Source organism: Erythrolamprus reginae, chromosome 3 (assembly GCF_031021105.1).
Source record: "Erythrolamprus reginae isolate rEryReg1 chromosome 3, rEryReg1.hap1, whole genome shotgun sequence".
Classification (NCBI taxonomy): Eukaryota; Metazoa; Chordata; class Lepidosauria; order Squamata; family Dipsadidae; genus Erythrolamprus; species Erythrolamprus reginae.
The window spans coordinates 204,062,407-204,084,590 of NC_091952.1; the positions used below are offsets into that span (position 1 = coordinate 204,062,407).

Sequence of the window (22,184 nt, forward strand, 5' to 3'; positions counted from 1 at the left end):
ACCATGTTTTGAGTAACACACAAGTGTTTACCAACACTCAACCCCATTCTTGAAAGTACAATTTGTTTTTGCGTGATTTAGGGAGACAGCAGAGCCTGTGTGGGAATGGAATGAGCTCTTGCATAGCCTCTAGAAACTCCAGAAGTTGCTGGAGAAGGTTCTGCTATCGTGTGGCCTCTGAAATTGTGTGAGAACAGGCTGTGTTTCCATGCAGTTGTTAGAGGTTGTGGAGGCTGCAGAAAAAAATTCTCTGCTTCAAGAGCAACATTCTTTGCTTCAAGAGCAAAGGCCTTCGGCAACTTGGAGCAGCAACAGGTAACCACAAGGGTCTGTCAATAGAAAGAAAACACTGGCTGAAGGTAAGGGGCATACAGGTGATCCTGAGGTCTCTAGAAGATCAGAAGATCCTGGTCTGCAGAGGCAATTGCACCATTTCCCAAGGCTTTAGTTCTTAGGGGGTGATTCAGGGTGGCCTTTTTGAGTGGCTGCAGTCAGGGGCCAGACCTCAAATTCAAGTCCAGCCTTGGCATTGCTGCTGAGTACTGCCGTTCAAGTGGGCTACATATGGCATGGTTTCTTTTTGTTCAAGGGTGGCAATGACAGGGTTAAGAAAGAAAAAGAGAGCAAAGGTTATGATTCCAGTGCAATGCAAGTAAAGGGAAGGGGCATCAGTAAAATTACAATAAAATTTGCATTTTAAATGGTTTTATTTGAAACAGAGAAAAAATAGATTATAACCTAGAAAAAGTAAGACAAGGAAATAAAGTGTAATAGAGTAAGGCAGAATAATTCTTACGTATTAGCAACTATTACATTTAGGCTGGCTGAAATTGCAAGAAAAACTAAGATGCTATCCAACCTTACATGTAAAATTATAATGAAAGCAAGCACTTAAATAACTAGGTGCAAAAACAAGGACTTTCCCCTTTCTCTGGAAAATCCAATGTGCCTCTATGTAGCAATGGCAGAGAGAGGGGGGGGAGATAGGAAAGAAAGGGAGAGATAAAAGAAAGAAGGAAAGAAAGAAAGAAAGAAAGAAGGAGGAGGGAGGGAGGGAGGGAGGGAGGAGGGGATTATGGTGATAATTTTTTTCTTGACAGATTTATTTCCCCTTCAAATGCACAGTTAAACAGCTACAAGAACAGCATTGCTGGTGACGTGTTGGTGCTGGTGACGTGTTATAATGAAGGATAATCTGCAAACATTAAAATGGGTCCCTCATTGTTGTCTTTTACTGAACTGTAGCATAGCATGAGTCTGCCAAAGGGTGCCATGACTGTATTCCACTCTCACACAACTACTGTATAACTCAGCATTTTTGCAATATGCAGCAACAGCTGGAACTTTTTAAAAATGGCACATTTGAGTAAGGTGATAAATCCTTCACCTACTGTATGAATGATTATACCTTCATGAGCATAATTGTTGAAAAGACTTTGTTCATCCAATAATTTCACAATGTACAAAATCTCTCATTGCATAAATTCAATTAACAAGGAAATATGCCATGATAGTGGTGAAAGTTCAGGAAGAATACAGAATCAACATGCTAGGTTTATGAGTTAGCTAGGGCAGTGTTTTTCAACCAGTGTGCCGTGGCACACTAGTGTGCCGTGAGACATGGTCAGGTGTGCCGCGAAGCTCAGAGAGAGAAAGAAAGCAAAAGAGAAAGAAAGCAAGAGAGAGAGAGAGAAAGAAAGCAAGAGAGAGAGAGAGAAAGAAAGCAAGCGAGAGAGAAAGAGAACAAGAGAGAGAGAAAAAGCAAGAGAGAGAGAAAGAGAACAAGAGAAAGAAAGAAAGAGGGAAAGAGAGAGAAAGAAAGCAATAGAGAGAGAGAAAGAGAGGGAGGGAAGGAGAGAGAGAGAAAGACATAGAGGGAGGGAGAGAGAAAGAGAGCAAAAAAGAGAGGAAGGACAGAAGAGAGAAAGAAGGATGGAGAAAGAAGGAAGGGAGAGAAAGAGAAATAGAGCGAAAGGGAAGAAGAGAGAGAGAGAATTTTTTTGTCCAAACTTTTTTTAGCCCCCACCCTCCCCCCGCTCAATGTGCCCCAGGGTTTCGTAAATGTAAAAAATGTGCCGCGGCTCAAAAAAGGTTGAAAATCACTGAGCTAGGGGATCATGTGGGCCATTATTACAGGACGATGTACTAGATGGATTTATGGCATCAGCCATCTTTTTGCCTTTTCTTTATCCATGCATCCTTTATGCATGCTTTAAACCTGTATGACAAAATCTGGACATGTGCAAAACACAAATATCTATTGTTATTAATCAATCATGGGCAGGACAGTATGCTTGCTCCTGTACTTTTTACTAACCTTGGTCTGCAAAAATCAGATATAATTTCTCATGGCATGGATTAGAGCTACTTTTAATTACACTATTCACAATAAACTGAATGTAAGGCCCACAGTTCACTTTACCTTCCCATCACTATTGCACTTATAACAGAAAATCAGTGGCGGTGAAGTAATCTAAAAATATATGCACTGAATATACCAAGAGAAACATGCAAGATTCCCACTGATGTACAGCACCAAAGTACATATAGCAGCACCAGGGATGGGTTCTAACTTACCACGCTGCTTATTCGCTTCCTCCTGCACCACATGGCCATGCCTTATGGATGCATGCACACTTTGCACATGCATGCATGCGCAGTGCCAAAGAATTTTTTAAAAGCCCAAAACAAGATGGCAACACATGCAGAGTGCCAGAAACTCAGCTTCTGTGCATGCTCAAACACCCCCTTCCAAAAAAATTAAAAATAATTTCCTAAAAGAGATGGTGGTGCCCATGGACCAGCACCACTACTGGTTCAGGTGAACCACTCCAAACCCACCTTGAGCAGCATATAAATAGTCACACTGTAGCATCATGAATGTGGAACTGATAGGTACTATTCTATTTACTCTGCTAAAATAGCTATTCGTAAATGCAAAAAGCACAAGAACTACAATTAAGCATTAGTATCAGTTGCATTGATAAAGTTTTGTAACTCCCTAATCATTGAATTAAAATCCATTAGTTCTTGAGAAATAGCTGTTTGCATCTTGTCATGGATTTTCTTCAGTTAACATTACTTGCATCTTTTAAATCATCTGCATACATTGCCAAGTAACACTAAACATTATTAATAAACTAAAACAAATATCCAACCACGTATAAACAATAAATAATTAAATTTCCCTCTTGGGTTTCTTTAACTTTATTGCAAACAAAATACATTTTATTTGTACAAAGTATAAATGCTTGTTATGAAGTTGATTGGATGGAGCTGTTAACTTATTTCCATATACAGTATTCATGATACAGAACATCTATTTTCTAGATTCTCCTAGCATTTTTTTAAAATCAAGGCTAGTATCTACATTTTAAAGGTGCATTGTTTCTCAACTACTTTCATGGATACACAATGAATGTATATTTGATTGCAGTGGATGTGTATAAACCTTCATTCTATGAGGCACTGTGTAAAAAGTACTGAAATAAATGTGTTTTAAGATTACAGTTCTAGTTGATATTATTCAAACTCAGATTAGAAATAACTGTAAATAAGACGCATCTTAGCTACAAGAGAGACCTCTAGTGTATGCTAGAACATCTTGTGTCATGCTGCAGGCATAATTAATACACCAAAATCACTCCAGTCCTTTTGCATACATGATATTTAATTTCAATAAGTGTCTCTCAGAGTGAATTAGTTTTAAATGTCCTCCTAAGTGTGCAGTTTAACTTAAATAGCATCAGACTAAAGCTAAATAAAAGCTCAATCCTTTCTTCTGCACTAGGTCTGATCAGTTTCAATGATTAGATTTTTATAGCTGACTGATCAAAAGGTCACCAGCAGTATTCAGACCAGTGTATCAAGACTACAAATACTTTGCTTAATAGTATCTTATATGTAAAAAATAAAGCAATTGATAAATCTATAGTGTTTATCCCATTAAATGATGTAGGATGTATTTAAAGTAACTAGTCTCTGATTTATTTAATGACCAGTAATCGGTATATAAAATTAAAGAAATTTGGGTTTGGAATATATTCTTGGCAGGGTGTAACAATGAAAGAGCTTGCATGTTGGGAAAAGTTGGGAATATTGTTAGCACCTGGTTAGGGCTGGAAAGAAACTTACACAGAGCAAGTTAGAGTAATGAAAAAAAAACCTGCAAAGACTTAGGACTTGGAAAACATTCTTCACAGAGAGTAACAATGAAAGAGCTTGGGTACATTAATAGCACCTGGTATGGGCTGGAAAGAAATATCTGGAGCAAGTAAAGCAATGGAAACCCCCCCCTAAAAAGACAGGGTTTGGAATACATTCCAGAGTAACAATGAAAGAGTTTGCAAGCCGGTAAAAGCTGGGAACATTTGTTAGACCTGGTTAGGATTGGAAAGAAACATTTGGAACAAATAGAGAATGGGGGAAAAAAAAATCAAAGACAGGGTTTGGAATACATTCTTGGCAGAGATGAACAATAAAAGAGCTTGAAAGTCAGTAAGAGCTGGGAACATTGTTAGCACCTGTTTAGGGCTGGAAAGAAACTTACTCAGAGCAAGTTTGAGTAATGAAAAAGACCCTACAAAGTCTTAGGGCTTGGAAAACATTATTCACAGAGAAACAATGAAAGAGCCTGCAAGGTAAGAGCTGGGAAGATAGTTAGCAGCTAGTTAGGGCTGGGAGGGGGAGCTACATTCAGAGTATAATTATCAGCCTATTTTAGGGAGGGAAAGGGTGCGTCTTATACACCAAAAATACCATACCTCAAAAATCACTGGAAGCTTACGAGAAACAGAGAGAAATTCCAATAAGCAGCTCATAGTAAGTTGCCAAAAGGAAACATAGAATAGAAAGAAATAATCAACCTTTATTTGGCCAAATGAATATTAAAAGTTGTAAAAGCTTTGTTCAGCATGCAAAATGGCTGCCATGTGAGATATCACATTTTTCAGACTACAAGATACACCAGTATATAGTGTTAAGGTGTATGCAGAGTAACCCTTGAATTATCAAGGATGCACATATGCAAAGGAAACGTGGAATTCTAGCAGATATCCAGCCAATAGTCAGGAAATATGAGTAATAGTTCAGTCATACAAACCAGATACATTAAAGCATATAAAATAGTATTTATTTTAGCAAATATTATAGTCAAATTAAACAGTTCAGTCATACACAGTCAAATCAGTCAATAACTCTCAATACATTAACAACACTACAAGCCTTACTTGTACAAATGCATAAACTAACATTGAACACACAGTTCTTACAATGAATCAGAAATACCAAACTGAGAAATAACAGAGACACAGAGAGCAGAGACAGAGAGACTCACGCTTCTGGCTCCCTCTTATGGCAATCTCCAACACGACCTCTTAAAGCTATAGTGCTTCAATACATACAAGCATTGTTGTCTTGTTTATACATCATATTGCCAAACCCAAACTATTATGTACATAGTACTAACATTTGAGATGCACCAAGATTTCAGAGAGGTAAGGAAAAAAAGGTTTTGTCCTCTCCAGTCCCTAGGAGCGCTCTGCAAGCCTCCCAAGCTCTCTGTGTGCCGCATCATTTGCAAAAATGGACCCATTTTTTGCAAAAACAGGGGCATTTTTGCCTCCCCCCAACCCCCAACAGTACACTGCAAGCCTCCCCAAAACCCTATGCACCCTGTTATTTGAAAAAAGACCTGTTTTTCACCCCTCTTTTGCAAAAACGGGGTCCACAGAAGGTTTGGGAGCCCTGCAGAGTGCTCCTGGGGGTTGAGAGAAGGCAAAAATGCTCTGGTTTTTGGCCTGTTTTCACAAAAAGACTTCCGTCAGCCCCAAGGAACACTGCAAGCCTCCCAAACCCTCTATGCATTCAATTTTTGCGAAAAATGGGATCAGGGGCCGAGCTTTGGGAGGCCAAAAATGGCTGTATTCCATGTATAAGACACACGGACATTTCCATCCTCTACTCCAAAAAATATAGTATATGTAATTAGGAAGTGGGTGCTATAAGAGCATCTCCACCCATAAAATATCCATTCACCTAAAGGCAAACTCACTCCCATTCTACATAAACATTATGGTATTCAAGTATTCTTATTAAAAAATATGATCCCAAAGGCCCGGCCTTTGTAGCAAACACATTATTTCACTTTATTCATTCAGACTCCCTTTAATAAAACTAAAAATAAAATTATGTCGTACTTATTATCTATCCATCCACCCATTGTTCTTTTTCTCATTATTTCACTTTATTTATTCAAACTCCCTTTAAGAAATGTGAAAAATAGTGCTAGTGTGTCCCAAGGGAAGTCCTGTGGACTCACTCTACACATGACATGGAGTGTCAGTCTCCTGTCTTCTGGAGGACCAAGATTGGAGGTGGGTTCTAACTTATCTCGCCGCCAGTTCACTTCTTCCCATGCTGTGTGGCTGCACTTCATGGGCCCAGGCGTACTTTGCACACACATGCGCAATGCCAATTTTTTTTTAAAAAGCCAAAAACAAGATGGCGCACATGCCAGAAACTCAACTTCTCTGCATGTACAGAAGAAGAAAAAACCCGGGAAAATAAATAAAAAAAGATGGCAACAACCAGGAGAAACCCACCTCGGAATGTATTAACATGGAAATGCTTTAATTTCCCCCCCCAATTTATTTACCAAGCATGTATAAGGTAACAGCGATAAACATGATTATGAGTACAGGAAATGAATACAAATAAATGGGGGACAGTAGGACAGGGACAGCAGGCATGTTGGTGCGCTTATAAATGTCCCTTTTTGTTTCTGTGTTTGTGCACTTATGCATGTACCTGTGTGTGTGTGTGTTGTTCCTGCCATTATTAAACTGTAATAGAAAAGAAGAATGGCAAATTAACTAAAGTAATTATTTCAGGCTCAGGTGTTTTAGTTAATTCCCATTTCTTATATGTACCCCCATTTGAACTGCCTAATTTATAGTTGACTGCTATAATGCTAATTCTAGCGCTTTTAAACTTTTCTTCTTGTTGTGGTTTAATTGCGCTTGAGAAAATAAAAAGACACCCCCCCATCCTTATTCAAAGGAGAGTACAGAACGTCTGGAGGGGTGGTGCTGTTGAGATTATGGTAGGAAGCAACAGGAATTTGCTTTTTTGATAAGACCATTCTGATGGCTATTTTGTGAATGAATCCACATTACACTCTCAAAATTCCAGATGTGCATATTAGCAAAGAAAAGGTTTAATTAAATTTTATGGAATAAAGTATGTCTTGTTAATGAATATACAGTACATATCCAACAGGCTAGACTCACCATAGTTGTGTGTTATGTAATTCTACAACAGCTTGTATCTCTTGATGTTTATTCGTTCTGTTAAATTCAAAGGGCCTTGCTTCAAAGTAAGTTGTACAACTACACTCTTTCATTAACTGTGCATTTGAAATACTTATATAAACAAATCTGCTATATAAATTATTTTAGGCATATTAGGAAATCCCCTTTCCTCGGTTTTTTTATTTGTTTTTCCACTTTCAAAGTAGAAGGACTCTTTAGGAGTCTAACTGCTGAGAAGGTAAAAGCCATTTTCCTTATTTTTAATTTGCTCAAACAATCCAAGCATGCTTGGTGCCCAGAGGGTATGCTCAAATAAACTTGTATGTGTCTGCCAGTTTTGTTGATTGAAACCAGAAGGCGAACATTTCTGAGAGAATTGTGATGTTATAACTGTTTCCTTTATTTCAACAGAAAAGAAGGAATTAGAGAGAAGGGGAGGGGGCGAGCAAAGACTTATTTGAAGATAACTGTTTGCATGCCTTCGAAAGAACATTAAGGCATTTCATTTGAACTAATTGTGTTTTATCCATTGAGCTGCTGCCACTGAAGAAAGCTTAAGCCACAGTGATACTGGATGATACATCCACTTGTAGTTTACCTTCAAGCACCAACTTTCATTGCTCCATCCAATCTTAAATATGTAGCTCCCCACTTTGGGCCTGACCTGAAAGGCACTCCCTAAAATGCCCCAATCACAGTGAAATGTTAGCCCTCAAATGTATGTTGACTAATACTGAACCTCATTTTCTCAATTTTCTCCATCAATATTCAAATCAAGAAACCAAACCCCCCCCCCAATTTATTCCTACCATGCGTGCTCAATTTACAGATCACTGTTGTGTGATAGGAGTAAAACTTCGGTTAATTAAATTATGAATAACCTGCAAACGCAGCCACGAATACTGAGGAAATAATCTCTTTAGATATTTGCTTTTGACCCCCAAACTCGTTTTGAGTTGGGCAGCCGGACAAATTTAATAAACCAATCAGTTAAATCGTCCTCCCACAATTGTTGGAGGTGTTTGTAATTAGCGAGAGAAATAGGTTGGGAAACACGAGCCTACATTCAAGAACGCGGTGGCTTGACTTCGCTAGCGCGGCCAGCCTACTTACGACACGTGTTGGAGCATGTTTACAACGTAGGAAATCCCCCACAAGGTATTTCCTTATTCCCGTCCATTTAAAAAAACCTACTAATTTCTACCTCCAGTGACGCATAGCGAATGCGTTGCACACCCGGACAGATTACCGCCCACCACTTTCCAGCGGCGTTTTTTTAACAGGTTTCTCTTCGCTCCCCTCCATCACAATACACGGCATACTAAGCAACCTCCGCCGATTCTTTAGTAGTTCCTGAGAAGTTTGAAGCAGTCTCTGGTCCTTCTCGTAGAAGCACAGCGCACCACCCCCTCCCCAAGGCAGAGGTAGGCAAAATTGGCTCTTCTATGGCATGTGGACTTCAACTCCCAGGATTCCTGAGCTAGCATGATTGGCTCAGGAATCCTGGGAGTTGAAGTTCACAAGTAATAGAAAAGCCAACTTTGGCTACTTCTGCCGCAAGGCAAAACTCTGGCCCTTTAAAATGCCCGGTATTACAGCTCGGCAGGCAGTGATAGCCTCGCCAAGGTTCCGCGACGAACTGCATTCTCCGAGGAACCCACCAGAAGGGGGCAGCCGCGAGCGGCGCGCTGAAAGGGAGACGAAAGGACGCCGCAGGAGCAGCGGGCTCTCCCGAGAAAGCTCGGGTCGCCCTCGGCCTGCTCTTTCGCCTCAATTTGAACCAGTCCGAAACTGAAGGGAAAAGAACCGGGGATTGGTGGGAGGTGGGGGAAATGCCCTTTTAAGCTTGCGCGCGGGGAAGAGCTCGCTCCCGCCAGTGGGGAAGGTGCCTCCCGCACCAGAAAGCGGAGGGCGCCCCGAGCTGAACGCGCGCACGCGCTTTTCGCCCATAATGGCGTCTCTCGTGCAGCCAGCTGGGGCGCTTGGGGGCGGAGAGAGCCGCCGAACAATACACGTCTCAGGCTCCGCTTGCGGCCCTTATGTCGTTCACAGCTTGTTACTCCGACGCTGTTCGGAAAGAAGAGGCGGCGGTTTGCGTGTGTGTATGTGTGTGGTATTGTGTCTGTGTGTGTGGAGGGGGGGGGGCGAGGAGAGCGAGAAGAGAAAAAAAAACAACCCTCCCCCCCTCACAAGCCCCGCAGGGAAAAACAATCGCAATAGGCTGGCGCGCTCTGGCGCGCGCGGGGCAGCCCGGCTAATTGCAAAAAGCAGCCGCTTTTTATGGCGGCAGCGCCGCCACCACGCAACGGGATGGATTGGCTGCACCCTTTTTGGGAAGAGGGCGGTGAGGAGAGACGAGGGGTCAGGAAAACCGGAGAGAAGAGAAAGTGGCCGCTTCCAAATCGGTAGCCGCTCGGACCAGGCGAAAAGACCGCGCGGGAGAAGCCGCTTGGGAGAGATGCCAGAAGGAGCAGTTCCAGTCACAGCCCAGCCCGCCCTCGCGAACTCGCAGCGCCCCAGTTCCAGTGAACTGGGAGGCTGGAGATTTGCCAGTCCGGTGTCTCTCTCTCCTCGTCTTATTTCTAGGAATGTGCGGCGCTCACCCATTGCCTGGCACATGCGTAAAAGCGAGTTGCGCCCAAAGTCCCAAGCAGACCCTTCTTAGCAAATAATAACAAACCCATCCAGATCTTACCTGAAACATTGAAGCCGCGAAGTGTGTGTGTCTCTTTTTTCCAAGTCCTTTATTTCCCCCCTCTCTTTTCCCCCCTTCCTCCCGATATTTCTCTCTCCCGGCAGCGATCTGCTCTCTTCGCTATACCAGAGAGAAATGCAATAGCTTGGCTAAGGTAGACAGAACAAAATACAAAGAATAGTTGCTCCAGGGGTTTTGAAACCCCTCAAGGCAAGGATCAGGATACAATTAGCTCATGTCTCTACCTCCAGTCTAAATCAATCTCCAAAATAAAAGTTAAATTAAATTAACTGATCACACGGGCATCGAATTGATCTCTTTCAAAATGCACACGCACATGTATGTATTTTTTCCAGATATTTCTTTTTTGTTGTTGTTTGGAAAAAGCAGGCTCATTCCAGCCTCCAACTTGCTTTTTACTTTCCTCTTGCACAGAAAAGCTGATTTTAATCGTTGTGATTAGTTTTGATGTAACGTTTCCGCGGGCGATTTCTGCAAATGGATGGCGTGTTTCTTTGCCAGAAGAGGGAAAAGCAGCAGATGATGATAATTATAAGGATTGTTGGTTGTTTTTTTTCTTTTTCTAAAAGGGCATTTAGATCGGTCCCCACGCTTTTCCCAGTTGACCTAACGTTACTACTGCATCGAGGTCGCCTAACTTGTTGATTAAGATGTCCTTCTAATTTGAATAAAGGATAGGTGATGATTTGGCAAGGGAGCCAGGCATTTTCTAATCCTTTGGCTGTATGACTTCCCAAATGATGTATATAAAAAAATAAAACAAGCACATGGAGTCTGCTTTGTCCCAATCAAGTCTGAATCAATGCCTGGGGGTGATATACAAACTCATTTTGAATGTTCAACCATGCAGAATTGCAAAAAGATTGAAGGAGTTCCACTGAATTTTTATTCCAAAACAGCAGAATTAAAACAAAATCTCTGTAAGCCTTCTCAGGAATTCACCATGAAGGGACCACATGACTTTGTCATCAATTGTGGCTAACTTTCCCCAATTATCTAATTAAACTGGAAGAGTTCTCCAAATATTCTGGGCTGGTAACTACTTCCTGAAGAACCTGCGGTTAACTACTTGAGTAGTTTTATTTATTTTATTAAGACTACCCCAATACTGACGGTTTAACTTTTAAAGTTTTTTTCCCCTATAGGGAAAGTTAAATTTATCTAAAATCTACAGTAACTGGAATATTTAATTTAAAAATGACTGAGTTGTTTCTGAGTTTATAAATATGAAGAGCACAGAGATGTGACAAAAATTGCAGGGTAAATGCGACCACGCCCTTGGACCCGCTTTATAGTCACTACAGTGTGAATTAAATTAGAATAGAATAGGAATAATGTATTGGCCAAGTATGATTGGACACACAAGGAATTTGTCTTTGGTGCATATGCTCTCAATGTAAATAAAAGATACATTTGTCAAGAATCAAAGATCCCCCCCCCCACAGCTTACTGATCAGAATATTTATTGCAGTATTCAAAATGTATACAAGCATATACTATGGAATACGTAGAAGCACTACTTCGTTGCAACACTTCAATGCACAGTTCCAGCAAATTTGCAAAATCAGGTAACATTTTATTATGATTAAAAACAAATGCAATGGGATTTTTCCTATAAATTCAATGTCACCTCCACCTCCTGTATTCTTCAACAGTGTTATTGTATCTGATTGGTGTAAAGAGTAAGAAAACTTGACCTAAGAAAACTTTTCAAGCTAAAGGTAGGATTAGATGATCCACTCTCATGTAAAGATAATTGATGTTAAATTCTATTATAATCAAAAGGACTTAGAAGTGGACATTTAAAGCCACTGTAAGTAATACTTAATGTTAGATCCTATTTCCCCAAAAATTTAAATAACATTTTAAATTATGAAAAGGAATAAAATGGAGTAAAATTAATGATTTTAAAGTACACTTGAACATGTTAGACAATGTTATTTACAAGAACAGATTTAATAAATCAGATTATTTTCCATGTAAGCAAGTGAAAATCTAAACACATGATTTACAGTAGCAAGTTTATCTACAGGATATTAACTTAAATGTAATAAAGGGAAACTTTAAAGTATTAAAATGCTCTTATTTTTGTGACTAGTCAAATATTTGATACCAAACCAATTTAAATAAGAGTTTATTAATTTCTTCTAGCCATTAAAACACCAATATAATTTGCTCCAAATTTTATAAAGAAACTGTTGAAAAGAATCAAAGTTTTGGGAGGATAAAATACAAGACTTTGTCTTTCTGATGTAACATTTTGCATCCAATAGTAACAACATACTTCTAATACAGGGGTGTCAAACTCACGATGACACATCATGTGAAGTATCACAACTTTTTCTCCCTTCTCTAAACCAGGGGTGGCTGTGGCCAGTGCATGACATGTGCCCCACCCGTTTGATGCCCCTGTTCTAATACATCATGTATCTTTTCTGTCCTGAACAAGTGAATCAAACATCAGTAAAACTCCATTAACTGGAATCTTACCAAGGAAAAGTACATCTAAGGACAATTGTATACCTCTCAATTTTGTGCCTGACACCTCATCGTTTTTTTGCCTGGAATTCATCACACAGACTATACAAGACCTGGTGTTACCAATCAATACCTTGTACAAAGATATCTGGTCCTTGCTGAGAAATAGCTTCTCCAATACAATAATTTTGTCCTTTCTTTTCCGCAGATATTTCTTCAGCAGGTGATGGGAGTTTTCTGCACCATTTAAAGTAGGGTAGCCCACTTTGAAATATATGCTATTCTATATACCGTACATTCCCTCTTGCAGGTTGTCTATTGGCTTTCTGTATTTACTGGCATTCACATACATTTCTTTAAGACAGATTTACAAAACATTTACCCTGCATGCCATTTTATTTGGGGTTCTAGTCTAATGCCTGAGAGATCCTATTGTTCCTATTCCATCACAAACTGCCTTTCTTACAAGGAACAAAAACCTCTATGAGACTATCTCCATTTACAGAGTTATTTGTCAGTGTTCCAATTAGCATTCAAGAAATAAATCTGTCCAAACCTTGGCATTCTTTTAAGTTCCAATTTATTAACAGAGCCATGTTGGTTATGAACTATAGTCAACTGGATACTAGCCTTTCCTACAGTTCTCCACCCAGATTAAGGTTTATCCCTCATCCCCACATCTACAAATTCATCACATCGACCACTCCAGTTCTCTTAATATCCACAGCCCTCCCCTGTACTTCCAGCTGGTGCACAACAAAGGATGACCTTGAATCTCTGGAAAGAATTTGTTGTGGCTTGTATTTTTCCTGATCATGCAACCATCCCTCCACAATTCCGACAGTACTATTCTACTCATGGCAAGCTAAAGTCTCTAACTCAAAAGATGGACACTTAGAACACCTAGAAGCAAATAAAGTAATAACCAAAAGGTAACATGCTTCTGACATGCTTGCTTTTCTGGATATTGAAGAGTCTTAGTGTGTCAGAGAAAGCAAGGGAATGTTTTTATAGATACATGAAATTAATCAGATGGCATTTTGAATAGGCAGAAGTTGTTGAAGAAAACCTTCATTACTAAGGCCAGCATAATAGAAATAATTTGCTCTTTTATTCAAGAGTTAATTTGTTCCTGACAGCAACTGCCATAGCTCTGTGTTTCTATTTTTAGATACTGTTTAGTTATTCAATATAATTTTATTGAAAAACTATGTTCAATTTTATTTTATCTGGCATTAACATTGAAGGGAAATTCCTTCTGAAGATTTTACATAAATCTGGAACATGTTTGTGTAACAATCTGTGAACTCAAACTGAGAGAGGTATTTGGGTTTTGAGTTTTTACTGAAAAGTCTCATCTGGTTATCATTAGTTCATGGAAAACTTATATCCTCCATCCCTCATGTCATCATCAATATTAACCCTCAACAAAATGGAAACTTTTTCAAAGAGAAATTTTTTCCTAGTTTTCTACTAGAAGTTACAACATTCAAATATTAGGGCGTTTGACTAATTCTGGAAGTTGTTGACCTAATGCATTAGGACAGAGGTCTTTAAACTTGGCAACTTTAATTCTTGTGGACTTCAACTCCAGAATTCTCCAGCCACTTTAAATGCTCCTGATTTAGTCTATCCAAGTGCCCAAAAGAAGGAATCTAGGGCTTGATGGTTGTGACTTTCAATCTTCCAAGTGTATTAAGGTCATTCAGAGTTGTTATAGGTGATATCACTAGAGCAGGTAGACCAGACCTACTTTTTTCCAATCTGTTTTTTTCTTCATTTATTCAGTGTGGAAATGGCAATATATTAAAATTTATTGAAGAAAAATCAATTTACAGAAGCACACACAGATAAATTCTGGAAACTGAAGTCCACAAGTCTTAAAGTTACTAAGTTTCGGTACTCCTGCATTAGGAGGACACCAGTTTAGGATAAGGTTATTGTACAGACAATATGAACCCATTGCATTTGGTCCTTCTTGTAAACAAATATCAAAACTAACTCTATCAGTACATCAGTATGGGTTTTATATTACCATGTCAACCCGACACTAATCTCAAAAATATGTAACACTTAAGCAGAAAACATACAAACAAATAAATGCAAACACCTCTATCTAACAATCTATGTCCAAAGTGTACTTTCAAGTTTAAGAGTTGCTTATAAAATAATTGTGTTTCATTTCAATTTTCTCTCCAAATTCGTGTTCAAATTTATGGAGGCAGCATCTCTTCCCCCCTACTAGGTAGATCTTTTCTTACTTCTTATCATTTGCTTACCAATGACCATTATTCATTTCCAACCTCTCATGTGTACTCAAAAAGGTAAACTATGATGTCAGATTTTACAGTTGCCTGACTTCTCATTATTACACAGATGCAGCTTGAATAATGTCACTTATTTTTTGGACAAAAGAATATCCATATTAGATTGTTCATATTAATAGAACATAGTAGTCAGTACTGACCACTTCCAAGCAGAAAGAAGGATAATATATTGATGGAATAGAGGGTGGCACACTGTTCAGAAATGTGGGATTTAACAGTCTCCTTTATTATTAACCTTAATATAGAATAACAGGCTTCTCGTGTCACGATTTATAAAAGCAAAGAAATTGTAACAAACTGTAACCAAACCAATGTTTTACTAGAACATTTCAATTTTATATAAATTGTTTTGCCATTTTGACCAAGGACCAAGCAGTTGTTATCTTAATTATATAATTGTGAGTTTGAATGTAACTTTTGCCCTCCCCCACACAACTCCATTGTGTGTCTCTCTATGTCATCACATCACATCGTATCTCATATATCTTGTCATATCACATCTTTATATGTGACAAAGAACTATTTTTTCACCTGGTCCTTAATGAAACTGTAATGTCCAAATGTGCAAGAGCTTAGTGTGTGTCTCAGGTTTGGTTCAAACACTTGTACATAGCTTGGATTTATGTGACAGATGGTTCCAATTAGAGACTGCAATCAGGACTGGCCCTTACTAAGTTGGCACTATAGACAACATAAATTTTCCCTGCTACCCTCAGGCTTCTCAGGGACCAATATAGAAACTCCATGGCTTTTCCTGGCAGTCTGATTTCCAGTATTCTGTATCTTTACTTAACAAGTTATTCCCCCAAAATAACCATCAACAGATACTGTTCTTGTTTTTTAAAATACTGTACAATGGACAAATCAGAGGAGGAGGATATTCTGATGAAAACTATGATTTATTTCATGAAGAAAAGTGGGGTTTTGAATCCTGGGTGGTGGGATGGAAATGACAATAATCTTAGACTAAAATTATGCAATAATGGAAATCACAATGTGTAAAGTAACTACCTTCTTTCCAGATGTATCTACAGTGATTCACGACTTGGGGGTAGAGTAAATGATATATTTTATCTAGCACTTTAAAGATACTATGGAGTATCTGAAGGCAGTTCTGTTTGTAGCACAATATGTCTTGTTTGCAGTTCATCTGGTATAGAACCACTTAGTTTTGCTTCATTGTCCTACTGCCTGAACCAGAACTGTTCCTGAGATACCTAATAATGCAACAGAGTTGCCTTGAAGGCACTATATAAATTTATGTAAGTGTATCTCTTTGTGTATCCTTTGGGTGTTAGAAATTCTCAGTTTACCTAACCATGAAAATAACTGTCATGTAATTCCAATATAGGTGCAAAATTATATATATATACATACTATATATGTAATATATAATGTACACACACACACACACACACACACTATAATATACATTATAATATATATACTATATATGCAATATGTATGTACACACATACATACATATAATACACGTATATACTATATATACTATAAACTATAAATGTATGATTATACTATAAACTATAAACTCGAGTTTGCGGAGAGGGGCGGCATATAAATCCAATAAACCTAACCTAACCTAACCTAAATGTATGATTGACATACATACTATACTCTATCTATCTATCTATCTATCTATCTATCTATCTATCTATCTATCTATCTATCTATTTATCACCTATGCACTATATATACATTCAACAAGATTAAATATATTGTCCCAATTTTCTATGCAGTATTTTGAATTCTTAATCTTCTGAAACATCATAACAGGTAACAGAACAGCAAACATTAAAGTTGTCCTTTATTTTTCATCTAACATAAAAAACATCAGAACAATTAGAGAGTAGAATGACAATGTTCAACCCTTTTATTATTGAGATAGCAGGTACAGTAAAATAATAAAGAATGAATAAGCTTCAATTATATAAATACTGTACTTCAAAAGCCAGACTTTTCCATAATCATGCTGATGTGCTTTCTACAGACATCATACAGTCAATGGTGTTTGATACCTGGCATTAAGGAAGAAGCAGATTAAAAAATATTATTGTTTATTATCATGTAATAATATAAGCACATCTTCATTATGGAACATAAAAGCAGAAAGTACATCATAATAATGATCTAATATACTATATGAATGAAAGCTTGTGAAAAAGAGTAAAAAAGTTATTTAAGACAGCACATTTGACAGGTGTGTTTAAAATTGCTGTTTATTTCATGTATTGGTGTATAATTCTGAAAGAATTAATCTACCGGTATGTGGGAACAAACCTTATTTAACCTTATTTAACATATTCAACAACAATTGTGCTTGGAAAAATAAAATGGACTTTTTTCCTCTGCCACAAGGGACTGAAAGAGGGAAAATATAACAAATAAAAGGACTGAACAAAGATTTAATCCAATTAACAAGTAAATTATTTCAGAACAACCTTTCCTGTTTTGAATGTTTCACATACATACTCACCATGCAAATCCTTTTAGCAATATAATGTCCTTCAAGGATTTTTCTTTTGCATGAAACTGTAATGTGTACCTTCCAATAAAGCTGAAGGATAGAACATTCACAAAAATTAAAGGAAATACTTTGACATAGAATATATGGTTAAAATCTCAGATTTGGTACTATAACATAGTGAAATGAATGCCAGTTTGTACAACGTTAGAAAAGAATTCCATCAGTTTATAGAAGATAGGTTTATCAATACTGGTAGCTGCTGGCTATGGTAATTAATTCCAGTATCATAGCAATTATGCCTCTCAATACTAGCAGCCAAGAAACCTTACCTATGCCCCTGTGGACTTCCTAGAACAAGGCATTTTCCACTATATGCAAAATTAGGGAACTTGTCACCATCCAAATATTGCTGAATCACAAATTCCAGCAGCAAATTCTATTGACATGTTCAGTAATGAAAAATGTTGAACAGTCTAGTTCAGCAACACCATAACTGTAGAACCATGGTATCTCCACCATTGCATTATAGGAATAGAATGCTGCATTATGTAGCTCCAGAGTCTAATACAGTAATTTTTGTGTGTGTCAAGGGCCACAGTATTCATACGGAATGGGTACGTAGTAGATTTACCCCATATGATATTCTACACTTTTGACGCAATCGTACTGGAACCTTTCTTCTCAGTGGTTGCCTCTGTATGTATATATATCCCGATGCACATAAACACACACACACACACACACACACACCTAGTTGCTCATGTTATGCACCTATTATAGGATAATTAAGGGCCAGTAAGTTCTGGTGGCTAGAAAGGCTGGAAAGCAGAAGACCATGAATTCAAGTCCTATCTTAGTCATGAAAACTAGCTGGCTGACTTTGGTCTAATTGTTCTCTCTCAGCCCACCTCACCACACAGGATTGTTATTGGGAGGGAAACAGGAGGAGGAAGGTGTGTTGGATCTGTTGGCCACCATGAGGTTTTTGCAGGATACAAGTAAATGAACAAAATAAAATAGAAATAAATTTAACTGGGGGTGCTACATATCGATCTGCAAAAACAGTGTGTACAAGACATGTTTTGTATGCCAGTTTTTTGTCAGTGAGTTCCAAGTACAGTATGTGTTTTTTATTTAAGACCTAAAATTTTCAAAGCCCACTAACCTTATTTTTCAATGTCTGTTTTTCTTGCTTAACAGTCTGGGATTCTTCTTTAGTTATATTTTATTTTACTTTGTGCAGAAGTATATCAACCATCTGTTCCTTTAATATCATGTTCTAAAATAGCTTAGGGCAGAATTTGTAGATTTAATTCTTTTTTAAAAACGTTGCCCTTAAATTGTTAAATTCTTTCTATTGCTTGATGTTACTTGGTGTATTTGCACAACATGTTTATTTGGGGTAAGTTCAATATCTAGTATACCATGAGAATTCAAAAAATGGTCAATTCAGAATTAAAAGAAGAGCCATTTTACTTTTAGAGTATTCTGGGTAACTCATTATTCAAAGCTTTTCCCTTAATTATATTCTATTGTAAAATAAAAATCTAGTACTTTCTCCATGAAAGTTCAAAAAATTAAATGGAAATGTTGAAAAACTGAAAACACAACATACTCCATAAAATTAGCATATATATTTTGACTTGTTTGGTTTGTGAAACATATTTTAGCAGCAACTTATATATAAATGATGAATACAAAATTTAAACAAATTATTGATGTGAAACAATGGAAACAGAAACTATGGAGAACTATCACATTTACAGTGTGTATTACACTAAGGTAAAACTGGTATTTGCTGTTATTACTCTAATCTTAATTGCCAAAATATCTAATATAAATAAAGTTTCTGGAAATGTAATAATAAAGTTGGATCATTCTTTAATATCCGATGGCAATGTCACAAAGCACAGCAATTCTGAAAGAATTATAGAACAATACAAACTCTAAATACAGAGATTTTGTTCTTCTCAGGAGCATTTCTATTCACCAATAATTGCAGTATATTGCCACAAAATATGCAAATTGGCATTTCAACAGCCTGTACATCTGCTCCATAAAAACTACATTCAATTTTGTCACACCTATCCAGCTTCCTAAGAGGTCAGTAAGGGGCGAGTACAAGTGCACTAGAGTGCCTTCCGTCCCCTGTCCTATTGCTCTCCTATATCTCCTATACCTTTCTTCTATTCTTATATCTCTTCTTCTACTCTTTCATTGATATGTTCTATTGCTATATCTTCTTTTCTATTATTTCTTAGATATATTTTACTATGAGTATCTTCTCTATAACCTTCATCATGTATTTTACTATGTGTATATAGATATATACCCACTAAAATCCTCATTGTGTATTGGACAAAATAAATAAATAAATAAAATAAAAAATAAAAATATATGAGCAAATGCTTTTAAATAAAATTTGTTAGTGATACAAGGTGCTGCCAGACTCCTGGTGTTTTGTCTCCTGATATAAGATAGTTAGCTATATACATGGCTTTATCCGTTCCTATAGTGTATGTCTTGTAAATATTTATTTAGAGATATAACATAACATTACAAAATAAATAACATTTATTTATTTAGAAAATTTATATGGCAACCCATCTATCATATGAACTCAGGGAATTTAAAAACAATACTCAGGGAATTTAAAAACAATATATGTAGATTGTTCTGAGTTCGGGTTTTGCCCTGTGTAATATTTTGCATGTTTATGCGACGTTTCGGTGAAATCACAGTCACCATCATCAGGCTGAAGTTTCCAAGCTTCGTGCTGTTGTAAAATGGAATATATATATATATATATATATATATATATATATATATATATATATATATATGTTAAATGTTTATAGCTGGAATTTTAAAATCCGACATAAGAAAAAACATATATATATATATATATATATATATATATATCTATTATAATAATAATAAAACCTCTACCTGCCAAACAAAAAACAAGATTAAAGCAACTAATAAACTACAAACAAGTCAAATAACCAAGGAATCACATCATGAACTCAACCCTACAACCATACCCATATTGCCTATTGCCTCTTACTCCAGCCTGATCCCTCAGGGAAAAACTAGGTCTTTATGGCCTTTCAAAGAGCTCAAGCCTTCTGGATTTCAGGACCAACACTGTGACAAAGAACACACAGCTCCTTGGACCCGCAAATTGGCATTACTTAATAAAGGTGACATGGAACATACTCACCTGGACAGAGCTGAAGAAAAGTAAACTACCTGGTCCTCCCTGTGCCACACAGGGTTTTTAAAGATGACAACTAGACCTTTGAATTTTACTTGGAAGCCCACTGGGCTTGCACAACAGTGATGCAACCTGGATGAACCTTAGTATGCCTAGAACTATGCATATGGCTGCATTCTGGATCAATTCAACTGCTTTTCAAGAGCAGTCCCATGCAGAAAACATTGCAATAATCTAATCAGAAGATGACTAAGGCATGAGTTACAGTGAGCATGGCCTCAGACAAAGTTTGTGCAAAAGCAGGTGTGGGCTGCTGCCCGACCCGAGGGGGGGGACGACACAGTGGGGTAAATGGAGCTCCACTCCAGAGTGCCCAATTTGCACTGAAAAAAGGTGAAATAAAATGCAAGGCGTCCTACATAAGTCACACCCACAGCATAGTAGTAAACATTTTGGTAGCCCTTCACTGTGCAAAAGTATTCCTCACCAGATCTTTAAGCAGGGACTCTGAAGACTCCCAAATTGTGCTCAAGTTCTATCTGGGGAATGTTACCTGTTGATAATTATATATGAAGAATTACTTAATCTGGTGGGCTGGAGGGTGGGAAATCCAAAAGTACTACCTCTTGTTAGAGTTGAGCGCCTGCTTTTTTTCTACTTTTAAAATATTGTTCAGTTTTTATTCCTGCTTTCAGAAAGGCTGAAATGGACATACAGAAGGTTTCACTCTTCCAATACATACAGCTCTATGTTGAAAACTTTACCTGGTTTCTCATCTGTCAAAGGCACCGCTGTGATCTGAAAGGCAGGGAACATCCTAACTTTGTGTCATTGGTTGGCTGCTTTCTATTCTGTGTGTCTTTTTCAAATTTCCCATTGAGTAGGCAGTCACCTAATAGTCACCCTGGAGATTCCCCTTTCAGTGCAGCTAATACTCCCTTATCCAATATAGAGACTCAGTTGGAATCTCTAGTAGTTATATCGTTTACTGCCATTTACACTGACTGTAATCTTTTAAGGAAGTTTTGCCCAACGGTACCATTAGCAATACTGTACTTAGGGTTCATCGTTCTTTGCTTAGTGGGGAATGACTTCCATCAGAGGAAGCAGGATTAGTAAACTATATCTTACTTCTGTCCTCTACATATACGATACTCTGATGAGTATCAACCAGAGCAGAAGAACAGTGAGCACTCCGCAAAGCCAGAGCTGCAAATGCTGTGACAATGGTGCCCACACATATATGCCTAACATGTGGTAGAACATTTCGTGCCTGTATAGACCTTACCAGCCACCTGAGGACACACCCTGGACAGCCCACAACCTGTTAGATGTCAAGGTCCTCTTCGAATAGATGGGCCAACAAATCTGAACTCTGATGAGTAAAAATACTTCTAGGCAATGATAGGCTACTAAAATTTTTACTACCACACTGTGGGCATGGCTTTTGTTTCAACATCTTTCATTGCAAATTGGGTGCTCTGGGGTGAAGCTCCAAATTTTACTACTGGAACTGCGTTCCTGACCATTGCTGTAGGAGCCCATCACTTTATTCATTACTTTGGAGTGGAGGTTCAGATGGTGTTACTTGGAATATCTCCTGTACTTTTTTCATCTTTTTCTTCCATTTTTTTTAACCATAGAAAAGCAA

General features: G+C 37.8%; 1 protein-coding gene across 1 annotated transcript in view; it reads right to left on the reverse strand.

Moving 5' to 3' along the window:
- KCTD1 (potassium channel tetramerization domain containing 1) overlaps positions 1 to 10,075 on the reverse strand; it is a 104,237-nt gene extending 94,162 nt beyond the window's left edge. Inside the window, exon 1 of the mRNA XM_070747675.1 lies at positions 10,006 to 10,075. Within this exon, the coding sequence (XP_070603776.1) occupies positions 10,006 to 10,014 (9 nt within the window). The 5' untranslated portion in view covers positions 10,015 to 10,075. The remainder of the gene's footprint in view (positions 1 to 10,005) is intronic.
- Between the last annotated feature and the right edge of the window lie 12,109 nt (positions 10,076 to 22,184).